The 24,830-nt window shown below is 41.0% G+C and overlaps 2 protein-coding genes and 1 long non-coding RNA gene across 3 annotated transcripts; 2 read left to right on the top strand and 1 right to left on the bottom strand.

The window, feature by feature from the left end:
* Window positions 1-864: 864 nt before the first annotated feature.
* LOC144065668 (uncharacterized) lies at window positions 865-4,514 on the bottom strand. Its single transcript, XR_013297250.1, has 2 exons — window positions 4,075-4,514; window positions 865-1,754 (listed from the first exon to the last, which is right to left on the bottom strand). It is a non-coding gene; the product is annotated as an uncharacterized LOC144065668 (long non-coding RNA).
* A 3,303-nt stretch (window positions 4,515-7,817) lies between these two features.
* On the top strand, window positions 7,818-12,991 carry LOC144065621 (uncharacterized). Its single transcript, XM_077588615.1, has 3 exons — window positions 7,818-8,134; window positions 9,049-9,153; window positions 11,781-12,991. The coding sequence occupies exons 1-3, from the start codon at window positions 8,128-8,130 to the stop codon at window positions 12,755-12,757; spliced, it is 1,089 nt and encodes a 362-aa protein (XP_077444741.1). The 5' UTR covers window positions 7,818-8,127; the 3' UTR covers window positions 12,758-12,991.
* A 5,284-nt stretch (window positions 12,992-18,275) lies between these two features.
* LOC144065606 (uncharacterized) lies at window positions 18,276-23,754 on the top strand. Its single transcript, XM_077588596.1, has 2 exons — window positions 18,276-18,807; window positions 20,590-23,754. The coding sequence occupies exons 1-2, from the start codon at window positions 18,738-18,740 to the stop codon at window positions 21,852-21,854; spliced, it is 1,335 nt and encodes a 444-aa protein (XP_077444722.1). The 5' UTR covers window positions 18,276-18,737; the 3' UTR covers window positions 21,855-23,754.
* The last annotated feature ends 1,076 nt before the right edge of the window (window positions 23,755-24,830 follow it).

Here is a 24,830-nt window from a genome sequence, read left to right as displayed (position 1 = left end):
ACCAAACTGGAAAGCCAAAAGCCGCTGCATCCGTGTGCGCCGCCATCTTGTTTTTCTGCAATTAATGTCTGAAAAGCTCCAGTATTTGTATTTAATCATTAAATGCTGTTTTAAAAACTATTACTCCGCTTTTGGAACACTTTTCTTGCCATTCTTAACCATTTTTCTACCTTAAGACAGATTCTCCCATTCATTCTCCCAGAGAGAATGAAGGTTCATTGGACGCCTATGTCAGTCAATGGCAGCAGCCGATGTGTTAAATGAGTGCTCTTATTGATATTTTGATGTTTGATAAAAATGACCATCTAATCTAAAGTATTTCAACATTGCAAGTTCTCCCAGAGAGAATGAAGGTTCATTGGACGCCTATGACAGTCAATGGCAGCAGCCGATGTGTTAAATGAGTGCTCTTATTGATATTTTGATATTAGATATTTAGATCTTTTCAACAGTATTTAGATCGTTTCAACAGTATTTAGAGTCTAAATACTGTTGAAACGATCTAAATACTGTCTAACTAAAAGTATACTAATACTTTTATTTGTTTGATAAAAATGACCATCTAATCTAAAGTATTTCAACATTGCAAGTTCTCCCAGAGAGAATGAAGGTTCATTGGACTGCTTCAATAAAAACACCATCTGCTATTTAATAAGTTGACAGTAGATGGCAGTAGCCGATCAGGCGACCAAAAGACGACCCAAAGACCGGCAACAAAAAAAGACCGGCGACCCAAAAGACGACGACCAACCTTCCGGGCGACCTAAAGACCGCGACCAAAAGACCGGCGACCAATCGACCGCACACGGTGACACACAGGGGAGGTGACCACAGGTGAAAGCAATGGACAATCACAACGACAAGTTTCAAGCCATCAATATTTTTTTCATTCTAATGATTACACATAAGAATATTGAGTATTATCTGCTTGTTCAACATTAAAATAAAATTAAAAAAATAATTCACTTTTGACTTCATATACCGACTGCCAGGTCTATTTACATACAAATCAAATCAGTTTGGATAAATATAAAAAGCGAAAAGAACTACTCCAAAATGAACTCAAAGTCAGTTCTTATAGTTAAAAAAAGGAAAAGAATGTAGTCTACAAAGCTAATAGAACATTCTGAAGATTGAATGAAATAAAACAATACTTGACTTGTTTTTCTCTTTCAAACAGAGACAAATTCACAGCAGATTATTTTATCAACATGATTCAAAAATGACAAGGGATTCTCGTCATTTTTGCCAATTAATAGATAACATACACATACACACACACATTTGTGTCTTTTATGTCTTATGAATAAATCATTGGCAACAAACTTAATATTATGTATTATTAAGTCTTTTTAACCAATGTGTTGTACCACAAATTGAGCAAAGAAAGGGCTTTTCGCCACTGCGGTTTGTCAGGTTTTCTTTTCAGGTTCCCTTCTGTGAAAATGTTGGAACATTAACTGCGCCTGGAAAAGGTTTTTGAATTGTGTAGCTTTTTAATTGGGCTGTTGTAGCAAATCTGTGGCCACAGACTGAGCAGGAAAACATTTTTCTCCAATGTGGATTCTTGTGTGTCCTTTTAAACTTCTCTTATTTGTAAATGTTTCTTCTTTCCGTTCTCGAACCAGTCCTCCCACAAAACGTTGATGCACCCCGTCACAGCATAAAGAGTGCGTAGTGGATCCACTGTTCCCTCTAAGCTGCCCGCGTGCGCAATTGCGCACTACTCTCGTCTTCTCTGCGCAGCAGCAATCCTATGGCGCGCAGTAAAAAAAAAAAACAGATTTTTTTTTTTTTTTTTAACCCCTTTCTTCATGATGGCGCCGTTTAAGCGGCAGCCAGTGGCAGTAGCTCTGTCCACTTATGTTTTTCGTGTTTTACAGCATGTTTTACATGAAAAATTAGAGGGAACATTGAGTCATGCACCTGCTTGTGGCAGGTGTGATACTGGTGTGCCCATAGCGAGCAATGATGATGTCGTGACCGGATGATTCGCCTAAAGACGTTTCGCCGACGGACGTTTGACAGACGGACAGGTCTCTGAATGAACATTCGTTCAAACGGCGTTTAATGATTAAATACAAATACTAGTATTTGTATTTAATCATTAAACGCTGTTTTCAGCTGGATTTGACCGAATTTGAGAGCATTTTGAGCCGTTTGGCGAATGGATGTATATGGACATTTTTTTGCCTCCATAGCGACATCATCGCGACATTTTACCGAGGAATTCACTTCCCTGGGCTCGGTTCTAATGTCCAAAGAGCTCCAGTATTTGTATTTAATCATTAAACGCTGTTTTCGGCTGGATTTGACCGAATTTGAGAGCATTTTGAGCCGTTTGGCGAATGGCCGTATATAGACGTTTTTTTTGCCTCCATCGCGATATCATCACGACATTTTACCGAGGAATTCACTTCCCTGGGCTCGGTTCTAATGTCCAAAGAGCTCCAGTATTTGTATTTAATCATTAAATGCTGTTTTAGGATGGATTTGACCCGATTGCTGTCATTTTACGGCTCGGTTCTGCTACATCTGCCCGCCCAAGAGTGCTTATTCCCGGGCTGCCATTGATGGTAGACTAACATTGATTTTTACTATAATTTGAACACCGGCGGCGGGCCGGATTAAAAATCCTAACGGGCCGTATATGGCCCGCGGGCCGAGGTTGAAAAACTTGTACGCACACGATCCGGGGGCGGGGCGAGCGCGCAAATCCCGTTTCGGCGAAACCTCCGTTCGGCCGAATGAACGTTCGGCGGAACGTCCATTCGGCGACCTGCCCGTCTGTCAAACGTCCGTCGGCGAAACGTCTTTAGGCAAATCATCCGAGTACCGATGATGTCGCTCACACTGGTACTCAGTGCGCTCAGGGAGGTTGACTTTCTGCTCAGACCAACGAAAAATTAGAGGGAACATTGAATGGATCGTACCTTCCCGTTTGTGCAACATTAAAAATACCCCTGCCTTTTTAATATACCTCGGTATATAAAATGGGGGGGGGGGGTCTATATTAAACTGCAAAATACGGTAACACTATAGTATTCTTGTCAACAGCCAAATGTTTTTAAAACTTTTTTGGGTGTATTTTTACAAAGAAAATGACAAGTGGGGAGTAAAGTATCTTCACAAGTGCTGGTAGGCCCTTAAAATTTGCCTGAATCTTTTTTGGAGCCTATTAATTGAAAACATTCTCTTTTATGTTTAAGATTTTAATTCAGTTACAATGCTTTCACCAAAGGGGAGGCATTAAAAAAGCATTATCTTTTATTCAAGCTAGCCTATCATTATTTTGGGGATTTTTATTTAAAGAAACAAAATATTTCCTTTTTGTGGTTTTTCATATAGAGAAAAATAAATTAAAATTAAATTTAAAAAGCAAAATGGTTCAAATCACTTATTTTTACAGTTTTGTTATTTTTATTAAAACAAAACAAAAAAAATAATATTAGATTTTTTTATCAAAAATGTTTGGGGGGTTTTCTAGAAAAAAATAGTGGGTAAATGAGTACATTTTCAATTTATTTATAATTACATTTGAATTTTAACCTTAAAAATTAAGTACTTCGCAGGCTGCACCAGAGTGGCAGCGGGCCAGATTTGGCCCTCGGGCCGCAACTGTGACACCTTTGTTTGAACGCTGCTCTTGTTGTTGTTTAGTGGATCTGCATCTTCATTTTTTGCATTTTAAATTTACAGCATGTAAGTAAGTGTTATGTTACTTAAGCATGTAGCCAAAAATGGAGGGCGAGTAGCAGGAATGACTCTTCAATGCCTCTGGGGGGCGCTTGCGCTTTGCGTATTAACGAAAAATACATTGTTTGTGATAAGGATACAATAAGAGGAAAGCTACGTTTTCCTGCCGTTGTTAAAGGATAAACACGTTGAGACTCATTCTTTCCGTCCTAGAGTGGTCACATTAAAATAGAAATAATTTTATTACGTCTTTCTTCGAACGGCGCTAGTGCGAATTCATGAATGCTATAATTGTACGTCAATATTATACGTTTAAGCCTTAAATGTATTTTTCCCTTAAACATTAAGGGAATTAAAGGAAATAAAAAGTCAACCCACCTTCTAGTCTATATCCTTTGAGGTGAAAAAGTTCCTACTGGAACTTTGGCCGTTTTGTTCCTGTGGACATTTCCACACATGGATTCTGATGATGGCGGCGCCTTTGTTGATAGGTGCTAGCTTAAATTAAGCTAAAGTGGAGCGCAAAGCTTCATTGTTCTTCGACAACTTGAAGACTTGTTCCTTCGATATATGCTAGGAGGCTAATTGAAAGTAGGCCGTAAAGCTTCAACGAAGTCTTGAAAATGATTTTGTCTGATATTTAAGGCCGTAAAGTAGCTAATGCTAAACACGTCCGCGACGCATAGGTTCGGTTAAGTGACGAATTTTGCGCATGCGCGAATAAAGCGTCACTTCTTTCGATGACATTCGCTTTATAAATGCAAGAGAGTGGGACATAGGAAATAAATATTCATCAAATGGTCTGACATATGGTTTTAGCAAAAATATTGCGCAGGTTTGAATTAAATTGAAAACTAAATTGAGCATAAATCACTTGCGGCTAAAGAAGGAGGCAACGCTTAAAGCGCATGCGCAGAACAAATCGTTCATGATATGATCAAAATAATTCCACACTGGGGGAAACTCTTTAGAATTATCAATAATTACGTAAAAGCAGTGGCGGGCGGTGCATTTTCTGGTAGCGCCTTCAACGCCATAAAATACCAGTGGCAGGCGGTGCATTTCACACCTGGGCCTTCAATAGTGCTACGTGTGAATCAATCCAACCCTCAATAAGTATTTTATGCCTATAAAACCTTTAATGCAGCTACAGCTGCGACACATATAAAAAGAATCAATAATAACCTCAAATATTTAAATATTATTTCAGAAAATAGACAGTTTACTCAACAAAAAATCTTTTTATTTATACACAAAATCCATCCTTCTTTCTTTCCTCAAGAAGATTTCAATTACTCTGTCGTACAGATTACACGTGCGTTTCAGGTCCATCAAGAAGTTCCTTTCTATGGCCATCAAAGCTAATGCTGAAAGTCTAGTCTGTCCTGTTGTATTTCTGGCATAAGTTTTTAGTCTATTTAGGGCTGAAAACGTCCGTTCGACAGAAGCAGTGGACACGGGGATGGTCACTGCCAAACACACTAATGTGTACAGCTGCCCCATGCTCTCACTCAGATTTTTCTGCTGAAGGAAGTCAGGGAGATCAGTGGGAGATTTTCCTGCAAAATCATCCATGGCATACATAACTATCAGTTCTGTTCTTAGCCGAGGCAGATCGAAAAGTGTTCCGTGGCTCTGCGTTAAAGTGGAGAAGGCTGCATGTGGGAAAGTTTCCTGGTATTCCTGAAACATCTGCAAGTCGAGGAGTGAGAGAAACATACGTCTTTCGTGTTCTTGAAATCTGATCTGCGTCTGGCAAATAATATTGTCCAGAATCCTGTTGTGAAGTTGTTGGTAGTGCACGCGAGAATTTTGCGCTTGACCTCTTCGTGCGCTTGGAGCACCCGCACTGCGTTCGGTGGCGTCGTAGATTTCCTCATATCGGTTCCTCTCGCGTTCAACTGTGCCGCAAAACTCCTTTACTCTTGCAAGACAAAACTGTACATCCAGTTTGTGGTTCTGTAGTATTGAAAAAAGCACGTCTGAATGCTCAAAAATGCCAATAAATGTGTGAAGCAAAAAACAAAATTCAAAATCATCCAGACGTGCTTTAAATCCATCAGCACACCGCACAGACTCCTCGTCGTACTCGTCATGATGCTCCAGGATGTGATGAAACAGTTCCTTTAGAGCAGCTCTCTTCTCAAATACTGTATTGACCACCCTGGATGCGACTGCCACCGTGTTGGTGCCACACGGGGCAGACGCCACTGGCAGATTTCGTCCAGCAGCTGTGTGCGTCGAGGTGATCTCGAATAAAATGCAGCAAATCCATTCAGGTGAGCAAAAAATATCTTGCATTCTTTAAGCTTTGAGGCCCCCTGAGTCAGTACTAAATTGAGCCGATGGGCATAGCAGTGTATGAATAAAGCTAACGGTGCTCTCTCCTTAACTTTAGCCTGCACCCCATTTAATCCAGAAGACATGACTGCTGCACCGTAATAACACTGTGCCACAACTTTACCCAGACATTCATTTTCCACCAAAAATTGAATGATGAGACCTGCAACGTCATCGGCTCGCTTCCCAGTGGTAACATTTTCAAATCTGACGAACCGCTCCTTGACACCTTTGCCCGTGACGTAACGCAGAACCAGTGCGAGCTGCGCTGCGTTACTCGCGTCTGTCGTCTCATCCACCATTATAGAGACAAACTGTACTTTTTTATTTCGCTTCTGATCTCTTCATCCATCACTTGAGCAATAGCAGTGATCAGGTCGTTTTGTATTCTGCCCGACGTGCCACTAAATACTTTATTAGTCGACAGGTGGTAATGTAAATCCGGGTTTTTCTCAGCAAAAAGAGAAAGAAGTTCCACATAATTTCCTTTGTTTGGGGAGGCAGCGCTTTCATTGTGTCCCCGAAATGAAAGTTCCTGCTTGCCCAAAAAAATGACGGTCTATCAAACTTTTTAAGATTTCCCTATTTTTCTTTACCTTTTCGTTGTGGCGCTCCGTTTCCCTGCGCACTTGCTCGTTTAATTGTAACTCCACTCGAGTATCTCCAAAAGTTTTGGAGCGGACCGTTGCTTGTAAGTGTCCGGCAGAGCTTTGGTGTCTCGCTGCTTTGGTTAAACAAGACAAATTTGCAAATCCAGTGTTGCTCCAAACACCATGTCGATCGGTGGCAAATAACAAGCACTCCCAGCAATATAATTTGCTGTGTTCATCGGAGCCCATGAGCCAAGGATAGCGCTCGTAGTTAGCGCACTGAAAGGTCCGAACACACGCTTTTCCCGGCTGTAACAGGCTTGCTAGCTTCGGAGTTGACCGCCCTTTCTTAATGATGTCCGTTTTTTCTGTAAAAGTCTGTGTAGAAAATGGCTTTGCCAGCAAATTTGCAACCGAATCCATTTGCTTTCCTGCGTTGGCCATTGTGCGTGGAGTTTGCTAGTCTGGCTGCCTTATTCTAGCTTTTGGCCCGTCTACTCTAGCAAGCCAATAATAGAGGGTGAAAGCAATGACATGTCCCAGCCAGCAAAATGCTAATGCGTATGAAAAATCATTGTGGGGTTGCCAATTCAAAATCTGATTGGTTAAAAGCAACAGTCTTGTTTAATGCAGCAGACCCCGCAAAACTGATTTTGAAGGCTTTGGGGCAGATCTGATCTGGCAACAAATAATGGCTGAAATGTGATTGGTTAAATGCTTCAATATGAAAACACATCTGGAAGCAGTGCAACCAGGGGGGAAAGCAATGAAAGGAAGCTAACAGACCATTTGGAATAATAAGTATTGATGGACAAAATATAATATAATTCAGATATTTCTTAGGCCAGCAGAGAAGGCCTTGAAGGCCCTGACGGCCCGCCACTGTAAAATACTTATTGAGGGTTGGATTGATTCACACGTAGCACTATTGAAGGCCCAGGTGTGAAATGCACCGCCCGCCACTGGTTAAACCTGGCAAATGCGTTGACATGTGTCTCTATATAGTGCTTATATCCTAATGGCATTTATACATTAAATGATTTAGTTATTATCTTGTTGTTGTCTGTTAATAATATTTTCCATTAGAGAAAAGGTTAATAATTCACACAATTTTCCGCATATATGTTTTGTATTTCTATTCGTTTTTTCTTTTCTCTTTTTTATGTTTTTCCCGTCTGAAGGCAAAATCTTCGCCGCTTGTTTATGACGTCATCACCACTCGCCGTTTCGTCCATTTGCTGTCGAACGGCGCTAGCTGTCCTTTTGGAAAGCGATTTCCTTTTTTAATCACTTCTTAGCCGTATGACTAATCCAATAAAAAGTGGGCGAAATCCATCCGAGAACACACGCAAAAAATCGTTTTAATCTCGAGTCGTTTTGATTAAGGTTGATATTTTTGGCGTGCTTAGTTTAGCCTAGCTGAGTTTAGCTGCTAGCAAAGTGAGGAAATAAGAATCTTGAAATTAACGCTTCGTCTAGCAAGCAAATATCAAGCCTGAAAATGTCAGGTGAGTTGACTCTTCCTGTTTTTTTGTTACAATTTGTGAATTTGTGATTTTTTTCATCAGTTCCTACCATATTGCAAATGTACGCAAAATAAACAATTCGAGCAGGCGACCTAAAAAAAATACACTCACACTAAGAACATGACGCCATCAAGTATCGACTGTTTGCAAAAGGTGCTTTTACTTGTTTATTCGTTTTCTATTGTTGCCACATTTTGTGTTTATTCTCTCTCTCCCAAGTAAACGTTTCTTAAAAGAAGATTCCTTCAAATATATAAAGTACTATTTAATAGTTTTCTTTACCAATCTATTCTTTGACAGCATTTTTTAAAGATTGCTAATCATCTTTTAAATTCCACATAGTACTTTATGCCATGACTGTAATAATATAGAACCTACCAAAAGCAATATTAAACTAATAATTTCTACTTTTTTTTCTGTTCTTTAGTCATAGGCGTTGGTATATTTCACAAAAAAAAATCTATTTCATGGTAAAAATAACTCAGAAACAAGCTTTTTGTGGAAAAAATACATGTCAAAGAATTTAGACATTGATCTGCAACACCTCCTCACTCTCGAATTTCAAAATAAAATATGACGAGTATTCACATTTCTGGGGAAGTCAAGTCCCGATTGTTTGTATTTTTTAAATGAGACATTTTGTAACTTAAACTTTTGAAATTCCACAATTTGTAACATGGATTTTTGAAATTTCACGTTTTTTAATGTGAATTTTGGCATTCTGGGATGAAAATTTTACGTAAAGATGTTTGCTAACTTGGATTGTTTATGAGTTGGCTCTTTTGCTAAGTGGGTTATGACTTCATTTTAATATAAATAAATGCCAAATTGGATGAGTTTCGTGAACACGGGTTTGCAAAGGAAGAAATATGATTTGTGTTTTGCTGGTTTTGCAGATATTGGCCAAACTCGGCATCCGGAGCCTCCACCCATCAAAGACGAGAAAGAATGGTCGCTGTTCATCAAGGAGGAGGAGATCGAAGAGTCCGCAAGCATGAAAGGTCGCCTCAAGCATTTTTTTCAAATCAAATACAGTCATACCTCTACTTACGAATGAATGCCTCTAGTTGCGAAATTTTCAGGTTACAACATTTTTTTCTCTGCAAATGAGTGACTCGAGATACAAAAAAGATCCAAGTTAGAAAATCCCTCAAAAAGTAAATGCATGTCCTTATCCGTTATCTTATTTTGAAAATATTGTCACAGATGCATTGATTCTCACTTTAAAACAGGGGTCTCAAACTCAATTTACCTGGGGGCCGCTAGAGGCCGAGTCTGGGTGAGACTGGGCCGCATCAGGATTGCCACAAGAAAAGCGCTGATAAAACATTCCAACGTTATCAAATATCTTTATTTTTTAACAAAAAATAATGAATTAAATAAATTAACTTAAAGATGAATTAAAAAAATAAATAAATCAGTAATAAAAAAAATAAAATAATAATAATGAGCATACAGTAGATATACACTGGCTGGCTAAGTAGAGAAAACTAATAATTTTTATTCTGTTTCAAATGTCTGTATTAACAGCTCTTTAACCTTTAACTTTCTGAACTTGAATGGAACATTGAACATGAAATATTCTGAACACGGCTTCTCTTGCCTACTTCTTGCTGCTAGAGACCTGGCAGCGCTTCTTCTCACATAGCTGAGTCACATTTGGCTTGAGGGAGGAAGCAGTGGAGACCCTCAGTAGAGCTTGAATATGCTCATCAGTAAGTCTGGACCTGTACTTGGACTTATTGAAGTTCAAGGTGGAGAAGAGCTTCTCACACAAGTATGTGCTCCCAACATGGTCCGCTTGAACATTCGGGAAAGTTCAGGGAAGCTGGGGGTCAACTCTCTCAAAAATTGCCCAAGCTTGTCTGCTTCTCCACTCACCTCCCTGAACTTGGCTTTGAGTGCAGAGTTGCACTGCAGGTCAATGAGCTCCATTTGAAGCTCAGGAGGGGCATCTTGCACATCAAAGGAGAAGGGGTCCGCAAAAATTTGAAATGTGGCTGTGTGTGTCTTGAAGTCTGCAAATCTGTGATCAAATTCCTCCTGTAGCTTCGAAATGGCCTCAACATACTTCTCACCACTGAATGGTGTGCCTGCATCCACGAGAGCCTTGCATGCTGGGAAATGGCAAAGGTTTGTCTGAGAGAGCTGGGCTTTCCATAACACAAGTTTAGTGCAGAATGCTCTCACGTTGTCATAGGCAGCACTGACAAGTTGCCCCTGGCCTTGTAGCTTCTTGTTCAGTACATTAAGCTCATGTGTGATATCAACAAGAAAAGCCAAGTCCATGAGCCATTTGGGATCACTTAGCACAGGAACAGCAACCCCGTCTATCTCCATGAAGTCTTTTACTTCTGCTCTCAACTCAAAAAATCTCTTCAACACGTTTCCTCTGCTGAGACAACTTTTTTTGAACAAGTGCTACCAGTCCATTCTTTCTCCCTGTCATTGATGGGGCTCCATCGGTTGTTATTCCAACAAAGCTCTTCCATGGCAAACCGGCATTCTCAATGGCATCACACAGCTGGTGAAATATTTCCTTAGCGGTGGTCTGGCCATGCATTGGAATTGCTGTGAGCAACTCCTCCATTACTTCAAAATTGTCATCAACACCACGGACATATATTGCGAGCTGGGCAGTGTCTGTGATGTTTGTGGTCTCATCAAGAGCCACTGAATATACACTGAAACATTGTGCTTTCTCACACAGTTGATCATAAATGTCACTTGACAGGTCAGAAATGCGCTCTGCCACGGTGTTGGCAGAAAGGCTGATGTGGTTGAACTGACTTTTCTTTTCTGGACAGACAATATGTGCAGCCTGTAATATGCACTTTTTGATAAATTCACCTTCTGTGAATGGCTTTCCTGCTTTAGCAATCAACTCACAAACGGCGTAGCTAGCTTCGACTGCTGCATTACTGTCTTTGGTAGCCTTCTTGAAGAAATCCTGTTGCCTCAGAAGACGTGTTTTAAGACTGGCTTGAAACTGTCTGTGCTCATCACCGACCTTTCTCTTCACGGCAGGCTTTGAAAGAGACATCTCTGGGGCTCTGTAATATGTGTTTCCACTTGGAATGAGTCTCGGGTTGAACTTAACTCATTCATTTCTATGCTGAGAGCAGCGGAGGAGTGTGCGCGCCGAGCGGAGTGATCGGCTTCACGTCTTCTCCTCCGCCCAGCTGATTGGAGGAATGATTGAGTGAGTGAGCGAGGCACTGGACAGCCCGGCCGATGTCCCGCCCTCCAGAGCCGTATACCTCACCGTGATTGGTTCATTCAGCTCCGAACACAACAAGTGTCATTCATATCAATCTTGCGGGCCGCACGAACATTAGTCTTTCATATTAAGACGGGGGCCGCAAATTATCGTCCCGAGGGCCGCAGTTGGCCCGCGGGCCGCGAGTTTGAGACCCCTGCTTTAAAACCTTGCTACCCTCTACTGGGCTCTTATTGGCTGTCTCACAACAACTACAATTCATGTTTCAAGATTCTCTCTTCCATACCTGTCTACCTTGGCTAAATACTCCCCTTATTAATGATTAGATGTCTAGATGACTACCGTTGTCATGGAAACGACATGCCATATTGGGATAGACGGTCCATAAAATGTTTTATTGTTCTGCAGGTTTCAAGAAATATCTTGTCACTGATTCCCAGGAGTCTGAGTCCCCTGGTGTTAAAGAGGAAATAATTGAGCTCTACCAATTAAAAGAGGAGGAGCCAGAGCCCTCTCAACAGCAAAAGATAAAAGAGAAACTTCCAATCACAAAGGAGCAAGAAGAGCTACCTTACCTTGAAGAAGATGGCCTCACTGAGGTGAATAGAGGGGCGGAGCTTCCCAGCAGCTCAACAGAGGGATTGCAAGCAGACGACGTCATCGCTCCTCCACCAGTTAGCGACGACATCGCACCGCAGTTGCCAGACGCCGATGACAAACTCTGCAAATGCTCTCAGTGTGGGAAAATACTGAGTAATAAGTCCAATTTGAAAAAACACATTAGAACTCACAGTGGCGAAAAACCTTTTTGCTGCTCAGTTTGTGGCCAAAGATTCACTCAAAAGCAACATTTGGAAGGCCACACAAGAACACACACGGGAGAGAGACCATTTTGCTGCTCCGTGTGTGGGCAAACGTTCACGCAAAGGCAGCACTTAAAATGCCACGCAAGAACCCACACTGGCGAGAAACCCTTTTCCTGCTCAATTTGTAGTCAAAGATTCACCCTGAAGGGCAACTTGAAAATACACACAAGAACCCACACTGGCGAGAAACCTTTTTCCTGCTCCGTTTGCGGTCAAGGGTTCACACGAAGTCAACTCCTAAAATCACACGCAAGAACCCACACCGGAGAAAAAACTTTTTGCTGCTTAATTTGTGGTCAAAGATTCAGTCACAAGAACTCTTTAAAAATACATATAACCACCCACACTGGAGAAAAACCTTTCTCCTGCTCAGTTTGTGGGCAAGGCTTTACTCGAGGTCAACTGTTAAAATCACACATAAGAACCCACACTGGGGAGAAACCTTTTGCCTGTCCAGTTTGTGGCCAAAGATTCTGTCACAAAAACAGTTTAAAAAGACACACACGAACCCACACTTGAGAACAGCCTTTCCCGCCCACTGTTTGTGGTCAAAAAATCACAAAAAAAGGACAAAATTTATGGGGCAACCCTTTTGTGCACTTCATTTTTCTCAAGTTTTAATATATCTTTGGGTTCTGTCAATATCATTTGTGTTTCCTCATTACAATTGAAGTTATCGTTTGTGATGCTGTCATTTCCGAGGTGACCCCGAACGCACCTCTTGGTGTTAATAAAGGGAGTTTTTAGATCTCATTTCACGGAAAATAGGTTGGAATATTAACAGAAATTACTCAGAAGTCCTTTTATTGAATTTGTTGAAATGATCTGAAATGGAAGCATGAAAAAAAGTATTTAAAATCTGATACATATTTGAAGTAAAATGTATTTTATTTATATTTTTTCCTTGTTCCTGGTTTCACGTTCGAGGGAACCAAATACACATACTCAAGGCTGCCACGGGGTTTCTGTGACAGCCCCACAATATTCTCACAAGAGATCGCGGCATGTATAAGTCAGCATGAACATAAAGACACCACACAGATCCTAGTACAGTGGTACCTCGAGATACAAGCTTAATCCGTTCCGGAACTGAGCTCGTATGACGAGATTCTCATAACTCGAGCGGACGTTTTCCATTGAAATGAATGGAAAACAAATCTATTCGTTCCAGCCCTCTGAAAAAACACCAAAAACAGGATATTGGATTGGATTTTTTTTTTCTTCTAATTCGCCATCTATTAACAAAGTAACACATAACAAGTGGTTTAATAGTAATAAAATGTGTTTAATCTAACTAAAATTGGGCAGATTTCGCCGACGGGAGACAGACGTTTGGGGGCGTGGGCGGGGGGTTCCTTTTTTTTCCCCACGACAACGCACTCGTAAAAGGAACAAGAAAATGTAAATTAACTTGGATTAGTATATACAGACACTCAAACATACGTTTAATGTAACTTTACACAAAACTGAATTCTAATTTTGTTGTAATCTTTTGTTACCTTCGTTTTTCGGGTTGGCGGTTTGCCACGCCTGCGGCGTCACGTTCGCTATCGATGGACTGTTTGCTGTTGTATTGCCTTCAAAATATTCCCAAAATGATGCACACAAATGTCCTCACAATAGGATAACGCACGACCACATGCCAACGAGAAATAGTCTTTAAGGAACAATGGCGGGACCTTTCCTAAGAAAGAATAACAGGAAATGACATAGCTGAGCTTCCCACGTAGTGATTGTGGGTAATGAAGTTTTATTCTGAGAAAGGTATCCATTGCCTATGGGTAATGTGTGCAGGAGTATACTTCATTACCCAGAAAGCCCTCTTTTTGCATGCGCGTTGTGCGTTTCCTGGTCGTATGAGAAACTCGTCTGAATTAATTAGTTCCATGCTCGTAAATATTGTTATACACGAAAGATATGCAAAAAAGACCTGGCTTGGTCGCATTACGAAATTTTGACCGCATAACGGGCGAATTATTCGATCGAAATTTCCCCCGTAAGACGAGCATTTTGTATGACGAGCGGTCGTATGACGAGGTACCACTGTATATGTAGACGACATACAGATAGCCAGTCTCACAGAAGAGGAAAACAAAGAAGAAGCGATCAGATTATTCAAACATCTGGAGCAAACTGGGAACAATGTGTTGCTGAAGAAACTGCAGTACTGTCTGGAGTCAGTCACCTTCCTGGGACATCGAGTCTCACAGAAAGGAAGGGAACTAACGGATGGAAGACGAGAAGCCATCCAGCAATGTCCGAAACCACAGACAAAAAAACAAATGATGGCCTTCTTAGGCCTAACTAACTACTGCAGGAGTTGGATTCCAAACTATGCAGAACTAACTCAACCACTGCTAGACATGATCTACGCTACTGAGATGACAATGAGGGACCCAGTAACATGGACTGAAGAAAGAAACCGAACATTCATGGAAGTCAAGCAACAAATCTTGGAATCATGAGTCTTGGCGCTTCCTGACTATAAAAAAAACATTCACCCAAACAGTGACTTGCAAAGGGACGTTCATGACATCAGTATTACTACAACCACATGGAACAAAGATGAAACCAGTAGCGTTCTACTCAAAACAAGCAGCTGCTCTACCCCCGTGTGTGCTAGCAGTGAGCGCAGCAGCATTAGCCGTCCAGAAGACAGCTGAACTTGTACTGTTCCATCCACTCACACTCCAAGTCCCCCATGAAGTGGATCTACTGATAACACAAACAAAAATGTCGTTCCTGTCACCAGCAAGACACATGGCCACAACAGCCACATTGTTATCGCAACCCCAGCTCACCATTAAGCGATGCAATATCATGAACCCAGCAACGTTAATACCAACTAAAGAAGACGGAAATCCACACCAATGTGATGAAAGAACCAACAAAGGCTGCAAACCAAGACCAGATCTAAAAGACACTCCTATTCCAGATAGCACTGATGTATACGTAGATGGATCAGCATCCAAACCAGAACAAATGAAAAATCAAGTAGGATTCGCAGTCGTTACAGACAACAAAGCCCTATGTGCAGAATAACTGCCATCTAATCTCTCAGATCTAACTGCAGAAATTATAGCATTAACAAAGGCGTGCACATTGTTTAAAGGTCGAAAGGTCACAATTTATACAGACAGCCAATATGCACACTCCACTCTACATGTATTTGCTGCACAATGGAATAGAAGAGGGATGAAAAGATCCACAGGAAAATCAGTACAACATGCCGAACTGCTGAAACAATTACTTAATGCAGTACTGCTTCCCAGCCACATAGCTGTATGCAAATGTAAGGCACATACTAAAAGCAGCGACAGAATCAGTAGAGGAAAGGCTAGAGCAGATACAGCAGCTAAAGAAGCAGCTCAAACACTTACTGCACAGTATACACAACAACAACAAAATGAGTCAATCCCAAAAAGAGTATTAATTGATATGCGAAACATTGCACCACAGAAACAAAAAGATGCATAGATACATGTAGGCACAGAACAGTCTGCAGACGGCCTATACACAGAAATATGTTTGTATGTATGTATGTATGTATGTATGTATGTATATATATATATATATATATATATATATATATATATATATATATATATATATATATATATATATATATATATTGCATTTTCTCGTAGCGCCTTCAACGTATCAATCCAATCCTCTAAAACTATTTTATGGCTATAAAACCTCTACTGCAGTTACAGCTGCGACACATGAAAAATAATCAATCAATAAATCAATGCACAAAAAGGGGGTAAAATCCACTTCCTAGCAGCATTTCATGATTAAATACAAATACTGGAGCTTTTCAGACATTAAAACCAGGCCAGGAGGTGATTTTCCCGGGAAAAGACAGCGATGAACGTCAATGGCGTACGGGCAAACATTGCCCGAAAATGGGGTAAAATCCAGCCGAAAACAGCATTTATTGATTAAGTACAAATACTGGACCTTTTTAGACATCAGAACCGGGCCCGGAGTATCATTTCCCCGGTAAAAAGACAGCGATGAACGTCGATACGTCCATATACGTCCATACGTGAAATGACAAAAAATGCACTAAAATTAGGTAAAATCCACTTCCTAGCAGCATTTATTGATTGAATACAAATACTGGACCTTTTGAGACATTACAACCAGGCCAGGGGCGTGATTTCCTCGGGAAAAGACAGCGATGGACGTCAATGGCGAAACGGCAAAAATTAAACTGGGGTACAATGGGGTAAAATCCACTTCCTAGCAGCATTTAGTGATTAAATACAAACACGAGCTTAAATACAAACATTGGAGATTTTCAGATATCAGAACCGGGCCCACAATTGAAATATTTTTTAGGAATATAGCCATATTTTACTCACCAAAAATCCTTTTTAACTGTACACAATATCCATCCTCCTTTCTTTCTTCCTTCTTTTCTATCGCCATCGAAGCTAATGATGAAAGTCGAGCCTGTCCTGTCATATTTCCGGCATAGTCCGTCTTGAAAATTGCTTTAAATCAACACAACAATATATTTGCTTGTGCAGCTAGCTCCAAATACAGTTTGGTAGCTCTTTGTAGTTAGCACACTGAAAATGGCGCGCACACCCTTTTCCCGGCTGTACCAGGCTTGCTAGCTTCGGAGTTGACCACCCTTTCTTAATGATGTCCATTTTTTTCTGGAAAAGTCCGTCTGGAAAATAGCTTTGTGAGCGAATCTGCAACAGAATCCATTTGTTTTTGCTTCTGTCGGCCATTGTGGGTGGAGTTTGCGATCTCTTGGCTTTGGCCCGCCTACTAGCCAATCATAGTTGGTGAAAGCAATGACGTATCCCAGCCAGCAAAATGCTAATGCGTATGAAAAAGCATTGTGGGGTTGCCAACTCAAAATCAGATTGGTTAAAAGCAACAGTCTAGTTTAATGCAGCAGAGCCCGCAGAACTGATTGTGAGGGCTTTGAGGCAGATCTGATCTGGCAACAAATAATGGCTGAAATGTGATTGGTTAAATGCTTCAATATGAAAACACACATCTGGAAGCAGTGCAACCAGGGGAAAAGCAATGAAAGGAAGCTAATTATTTGTTGCCAGATCAGATCTGCCTCAAAGCCTTCACAATCAGTTCTTGCAGGCTCTGCTGCATTAAACTAGACTGTTGCTTTTAACCAATCAGATTTCGAGTTGGCAACCCCACAATGATTTTTCATAGGCGTTAGCATTTTGCTGGCTGGGACATGTCATTGCTTTCACAAACTATGATTGGCTAGTAGGCGGGCCAAAGCAGTACCCGAGGCAGCCGAGATCGCAAACTCCACCCACAATGGCCGACAGAAGCAAAAACAAATGCATTCTGTTTGCTCACAAAGCTATTTTCCAGACGGACTTTTCCAGTAAAAAAAATGGACATCATTAAGAAAGGGCGGTCAACTCCGAAGCTAGCAAGCCTGTTACAGCCCGGAAAATGGTGTGTGCGGCACTTTCAGCGCGCTAACTTAGCTCCAGAAGCAAATAGTATATTGTTGTGTTGATTTAAAGCTATTTTCAAAATGGACTATGCCGGAAATATGACAGGACAGGCTCGACTTTCATCATTAGCTTCGATGGCGATAGGAAAGAAGGAAGAAAGAAAGGAGGATGGATATTGTGTAAAAAGGATTTTTGGTGAGTAAAATATGGCTATATTCCTAAATAATATTTCAATTGTGGGCCAAGTTCTGATATCTGAAAAGCTCCAGTGTTTGTATTTAAGATCCAGTGTTTGTATTTAATCACAAAATGCTGCTAGGAAGTGGATTTTTCCCCAGTTTAATTTTTGGCGTTTCACCATTGACGTCCATCGCTGTCTTTTCCCGGGAAAAATCACCCCCCTGGCCTGGTTGTAATGTCTCAAAAGCTCCAGTATTTGTATCCAATCAATAAATGATGCTAGGAAGTGGATTTTACCCCATTTTTGTATATTAATTTATTGAATATTTTTTGTTTCGCAGCTGTAGCTGCAGTAGAGGTTTTATTGCCATAAAATAGTTTTTGAGGATTGGATTGATACGTTGAAGGCGCTACCAGAAAGCACCTCCCGCCACTGGATTTATGTTTAATTACATTTTCAATTTAATTCAAACCTGCGCAAACATTTTTGCTCAAACCACATGTCAGACCATTTGAAGAATATTTATTTCCTATGTCCGACTCTTTTGCATTTATAAAGCGAATGCTATCAAAAGAAGTGACGCTATAACCGCGCATGCGCAATATTCGTCACCTAACTCAACCTATGCGTCGCCGACGTTTCTAGCATTAGCTACTTTACGGCCTTAAATATAAGTCAAAATCATTTTCAAGACCTCGTTGAAGCTTTACGGCCTACGTTCAATTAGCCTGCTAGCATGTATCAAAGGAACAAGTAAGTCTTCAAGTCGTCGAAGAACTTTGAACTTTGCGCCCTTCTTTAGCTTATTTTAGCTAGCAGCTATCAACAAAGGCGCCGTCGTCATCAGAATCCACGCGTGGAAATGTCCGCAGGAACGAAACAGCCAAAGTTCCAGGAGGAACTTTTTGACCTCAAAGGATATAGACTAGAAGGTGGGTTGACTTTTTATTTACATTATTTCCCTTATTTTTTAAGGGAAAAAGGCTTAAAGGTATTCTATTGACGTAAAATTATTATAGCGTTCGTACTTTTTCATGAATTTGCACTAGCGCCGTTCGAAGAAAGACGTAATAAAAACTATTTCTATTTTAATGTGACCACTCTAGGACGGAAAGAATGACTCTCAACGTGTTTATCCTTTAACAACGGCAGAAAAACGTATAGCTTTCCTCTTATTGTATCCTTATCACAAACAATGTTTTTTTTTTTCGTTATTACGCAAAGCGCGAGCGCCCCCCAGAGGCATTGAAGAGTTATTCCTGATACTCGCCCTCCATTTTTGGCTGCATGCTTGAGTAACATAACACTTACTTACATGCTGTAAATTTAAAATGCAAAAAATGAAGATGCAGATGCACTAAACAATAACGAAAGCAGCGTTCAAACAACGGTGTCAAAGTTGCGGCTCGAGGGCCAAATCTGGCCCGCTGCCACTCTGTGGTGCGTGCTGCGAAGTACTTCATTTTTAATGTTAAAATTCAAATGTAATTATAAATAAATTTAATATGTAGTCTTTTACCCACTATTTTTCTGGGGGGAAAACCAAAACATTTTCAATTAAAAATCTAATACTGAGTTTTTTTTGTTTTAATAAAAATAACAAAAATGTAAAAATAAGTGATTTCAACCATTTTGCTTTTTTAATTTATTTTTTATGTATTTTTCTCTATATGAAAACCCACAAAAAAGGAAACATTTGGTTTCTTTAAATAAAAATCCACAAAATAATGAAAGACTCTTGAATAAAAGATAATGCTTTTTTAATGCCTCCCCTTTGTTGAAAGCATTGTAACTGAGTTAAAATGTTAATCATAAAAGAGCATGTTTTCAATTAAAAGGCTCCAAAAAAGATTTGGGCTAATTTTAAGGGCCTACCATCACCTGTGAAGATACTTTACTCCCCACTAGTCATTTTCTTTGTAAAAATACACCACAAAAACAGTTTTAACACACATTTGGCTGTTGATGAGAATACTACTCTACGCATTCTTTATGCCATGACGGGGTGCATCAATGTTTTGTGGGAGGACTGGTTCGAGAACGGAAAGAAGGAATTCACCCAGAAAAGAAACAGGAGGCGGCCAGGCTGGGATCAGGTAGTACAGTTTGTGTCCCGCAGCACGTAAATGCTGGATGCAACCAAATTCCGCAAAGCGTTTGAATGTTGTAGCATCAAGGAGAAAGGGGAAGCCCACTGCAACGCTGAACTGAACTCCGGCTTGAAAGCTTTGCTGGAGCAGAAAAAGAAAACCAAAGAGCCCTTGCCAAATTTAGGACTGGAGGAGGAAGCTGAAAGTGAGGATGAAGATGAAGTCGTCATTGAAGAGAAGTCTGTTGCTGACAGCGATTCGGAGTCTTTGTCCGACTACTACTTACTGCTGAATAAAGTCTGACTTGGAATTTTAATGAACTTAAGTATCTATAATTATGCCCCCATGAACACCATACAAGTCTTGCCCAAAAAGCTGAGTTGCCGTTTAATATACCAGGGTATATTAAACGGCAGGGGTATATTAAATGGCGCACAAACGGGAGGCTCGAACACGAAAAAATCATTTAATTTATCCGGGTATATTAAACGGCAAAATAAGTACTGCATGGTGACAAAAGGAATGTATGGCGCCCTCTTCCGTTTGGTTTCATTTCTGTGAACAAGAAATTCAGTCATTTTATAATTGGAAAATGGTTAATGATTTATCTTCGTGTCTTTGCAGGTTTCAGAAATGATCTTGGTGCTGATGGGCAGGAGTCTGTTGACCTTGAAGGGGAAGTTGAGTTCGTGAAGAGGGAATATGTTCTGGGCGTGGCCAACGGAGGATCGAAGCCTCCAAACACCACAACATGGCCCCTAATTAAAGAGGAGGAGCCAGAGTTCCCTCAACAACAAATGGGAGACGAGCAATTTCCAATCAAAAAGGAGGAAGATCATTTCACCTGGTTACCAGGTGAGTCCGTGAAAAGGGATTTTCTGGGCGTGGCTAGCGAAGGGGTGGAGCCTGAAAAAGCCTCAGCATGGCCCCAAATTAAAGAGGAGGAGCCAGAGTTCTCTCAACAGTGTAAAAGAGAAGAGCAACCTCCAATCAAAAACGAGGAATGTGTCAAATGGTCAACTGGTGAGCCTTTCAAGAGTGAAGATGATCAGGGCGTGGCCAACAGAGGAGCGGAGCTTCTGAGCGGCAGCTCAACAGAAGGATGGCGAGCAGAAAATGTAATTGCTCCTTTATCAGATGGCAACATCTTGCTTTTTGACGATGATGATGTTGAAGATGTTAAGAAAAATCCCAGTGGCGACAAACTCTGCAAATGCTTTCAGTGTGGGAAAACTTTTGGGAAAAAGTCAAATTTGAAAACACATATGAGGAGCCAGACTGGGGAGAAACCCTTATCATGTACAGTTTGTGGTAAAACATTTACACACAAGGGAAATTTTAAAATACACACAAGAACCCACACTGGTGAAAAAAGATTTTCGTGTTCAGTTTGTGGTCAAAGATTCACAGAAAAGGGAAACTTAAAAACCCACACAAGAACCCACACAGGTGAAAAAACATTTTCATGTTCAGTTTGTGGTCAAATATTCACACAGAAGGGAAGCTTAATTAGTCATGCAAGAACCCACACAGGTGAAAAACCATTTTCGTGTTCAGTTTGTGGTCAAACATTCACACAGAAGGGACACTTAATTAGTCATGCAAGAACACACATAGGTGAAAAACCATTTTCATGTTCAGTTTGTGGTCAAGAATTCACAGACAAGGGAAACTTTAAAAGGCACACAAGAACCCACACTGGTGAAAAACCATTTTCGTGTGCAGTTTGCGGTAAATCCTTTTCTCTAAAGCACCACTTAGAAGGCCACACAATAATAATAATAATAATAATCGGACATAGGCCATGTCGTCATTACCACAACACAAAAGCCTACTTGTCATCACACGCAGAAACTGCGTGTGACGAAATTGATGGTGCTTCTCCATAAGCTACGTTTAATCGGCAAAACACCTAAATAAGTGTTAGTTACGGACTTGTAATTTGTCATTCCGCTGTTGTGGATACAGGTCGCTTACCTCTCGATTACCGCACACTGTCTGCCACTTACCTTCCCTCAAGTCAGCTAGTAGGAGGCAGATCACCAACCAAACATCTATTCATATGCCGCAGAAGGGAAGGGGGGATATGTTAGCGCGAGTTTAGATGTCTGATGGATGTGGGGAAAAAACTGTCCTTAAGCCTATTTGTCCGAGCTTTGTGGGACCTATAGCGTCTGCCAGAGGGCAGCAGCTGGAACAGATTGTGACCAGGGTGGTAAGGGTCCCCTATGATGTTCTTGGCTCTGCTGAGGTAACGCGGACTGGCAATGTCTTCAAGTGAGGGCAGAGAGCAGCCGACAATCCTCTGGGCAGTGTTAATCACTTTCTGCATGGCCTTTTTGTCTGCCGCCGTGCTTCCAGCGTACCACACTGTGATGCCGTACGCCAGGATGCTCTCTACAGTGGTTCTATAGAAGGTTCTCAGAAGATTGGAGCCCAAGTTGTTCTTCCTAAGTACCCTGAGGAAATGGAGTCGTGTCTGAGGAGTGGTGCTCGGTGAACAATCTCACACTGAACACCACGAAAACTAAAGAAATAATCTTGGACTTTCGCAAACACGGCACAGATCTGGCCCCACTCCTCATAAATGGAGTATGTGTAGACAGGGTCCAGTCCTTTAAATTCCTGGGGGTCCACGTCACGGACAAGCTCTCATGCTCTACAAACACCACGGCAGTGCCCGTATTCGTTTATCTATAGTGACGTTGTCGATGCAGTTTTTTATGTAAGAAAGTACAGAGTCCGTGTAGTCCTGGAGGTTGTCGTGTACAAAAAGTTCCCAGTTGGTGCGGGAAAAGCAGTCCTGCAGCTGAGAGAGTGCGTTGTCGGGCCAAGTTTTTATTGTCTTTATTTGTGGCGTTGTTTGCCTCCGGAGTGGAGTGTAAGCGGGGGTGAGAGATAGGCAGAGGTGATCTGATCCAGCTAGGTGAGGGAGGGAAGTGGCTTTATAAGCATGTTTGATGTTAGAATAGACATGGTCAAGAGTTTTGTCTCCTCTAGTATTACAATTTACGTATTGAATAAACTTAGGTAAAACAGTCTTTAAACACGCCTTGTTGAAATCACCAGCGACAATAAAAACTCCATCGGGGTGGTCAAGCTGTTGTTTGTTAACAGCCGTTAGCAGGAGGTTAAGTGCCGTGTTAACGTTAGCATTCGGAGGTATATAGATAGCCGTTGCTATGACGACGTTAAGCTCTCTTGGTAGATAATAGGGCCTACATCGTATTGCTAATAACTCTAAATCCGGGGAACAGTGAGTGTCAATAATTTTACTGTCACAACACCATTCATTATGTATATACATGCACAGTCCTCCGCCCTTGCCTTTGCCTGTTAATACTTTTGAACGGTCGAAGCGAAAAAGCGTTCGGCTAGCTAGCGATACCGCCGCGTCGGGGATATGCGGGTGTAGCCACGTTTCTGAGATGATAATAATATTACAGTTTCTAACAAAGCTGTTGGTAGCAATACGAAGTTCCAACTCATCCATTTTGTGGGTGATGGATCGGGCGTTGGTCAAAAGGATACTAGGAAGCGAAGCTCGGTGTGGTTGTTGTTTCAGCTTAGCAGCAAGGCCCGCACGGCATCCACGCTTCTGTTTCCTGTCCCTTCGCCGCCTTCCCACACGGGTGAAAAACATTTTCCTGCTCAGTTTGTGGTCAAACATTCACACACAAGGGAGACTTAAATCGTCACGCAAGAACCCACACTGGTGAAAAACCATTTTTGTGCTCAGTTTGTGGTAAAACATTTACAGAAAGGGGAACGTTAAAAACTCACACAAGAACCCACACTGGTGAAAAACCATTTTCGTGTTCAGTTTGTGGTCAAACATTCACACAGAAGGGAAACTTAAGTTGTCACGCAAGAACCCACTCTGGTGAAAAATCATTTTCGTGTTCAGTTTGTGGTCAAAGATTCACACGGAAGGGACACTTAATTAGTCATTCAAGAACACACTCGGGTGAAAAGCCATTTTTGTGTACAGTTTGCGGTAAAGCCTTTTCTCAAAAGCAAGATTTACAACGACACACAGGGACCCACACTGGCAAAAAAACCTTTTCCTGCTCAGTTTGTGGTCGAACATTTTCCCAAAGCAGACGCTTAAAAGAACACTTATTAACCCACACCGGAGAACTATGTTTTCCTGCTCAGTCTGTCGCCACAGATTTGCTACAACAGCCCAATTAAAAAGCTACACAATTGAAAAACCTGAAAAGAAGACTTAACAACCCGCACAGGAGAAAAGCCCTTTTTTTGCTCAATTTGTGGCAGGAACATCTCAAAAACACAATTACCCACGACGGTCAGAAACCCTTTTCCTGCTCAGATTCTTGCCAGAGATTTAGTCGTAAGGATAGACTTAAAAGACGCAAATGTATTGTGATAAGCAGTCAATTTCTGTATGAAAGATCATTGTAATCGAAGTATAATTGTATGTTGCATTCTGAAAATCTTTTTTTTTTACACTTTTTAATGTGTAATATTGATCCACACGATTCAAATACAGTAATACCTTAAGATACCGGCTTACTGCGGGATCGCACTAGTATGTCAATTTACTCGTATCTCAAGTAAATTCTTCCCATAGAAATGAACAAAAACAAATTAATCAATTTCCATCCTAAAAAAACACCAAAATGTGTTCTAATCTACTACCGACTCACAATTGGGAACGATCTGGTATGCTCATATCTCAAGGCAAAAAAAATGCTCAGTATTTTCCTCGTATCACAAATTTCTCGTATGTTGGAACATTTTTATGTCAAGGTATTACTGTATAAGAAAATTTAGGGTCGTTGAAGATTTTATTGACTTCACAATTCTATCCGAAATAGTAGAGCCTAAATTAGGAAATTACT

This window comes from Stigmatopora argus, chromosome 20 (genome assembly GCF_051989625.1).
Source record: "Stigmatopora argus isolate UIUO_Sarg chromosome 20, RoL_Sarg_1.0, whole genome shotgun sequence".
NCBI classification, from domain to species: domain Eukaryota; kingdom Metazoa; phylum Chordata; class Actinopteri; order Syngnathiformes; family Syngnathidae; genus Stigmatopora; species Stigmatopora argus.
This window is presented reverse-complemented; position numbering and strand designations above follow the sequence as displayed.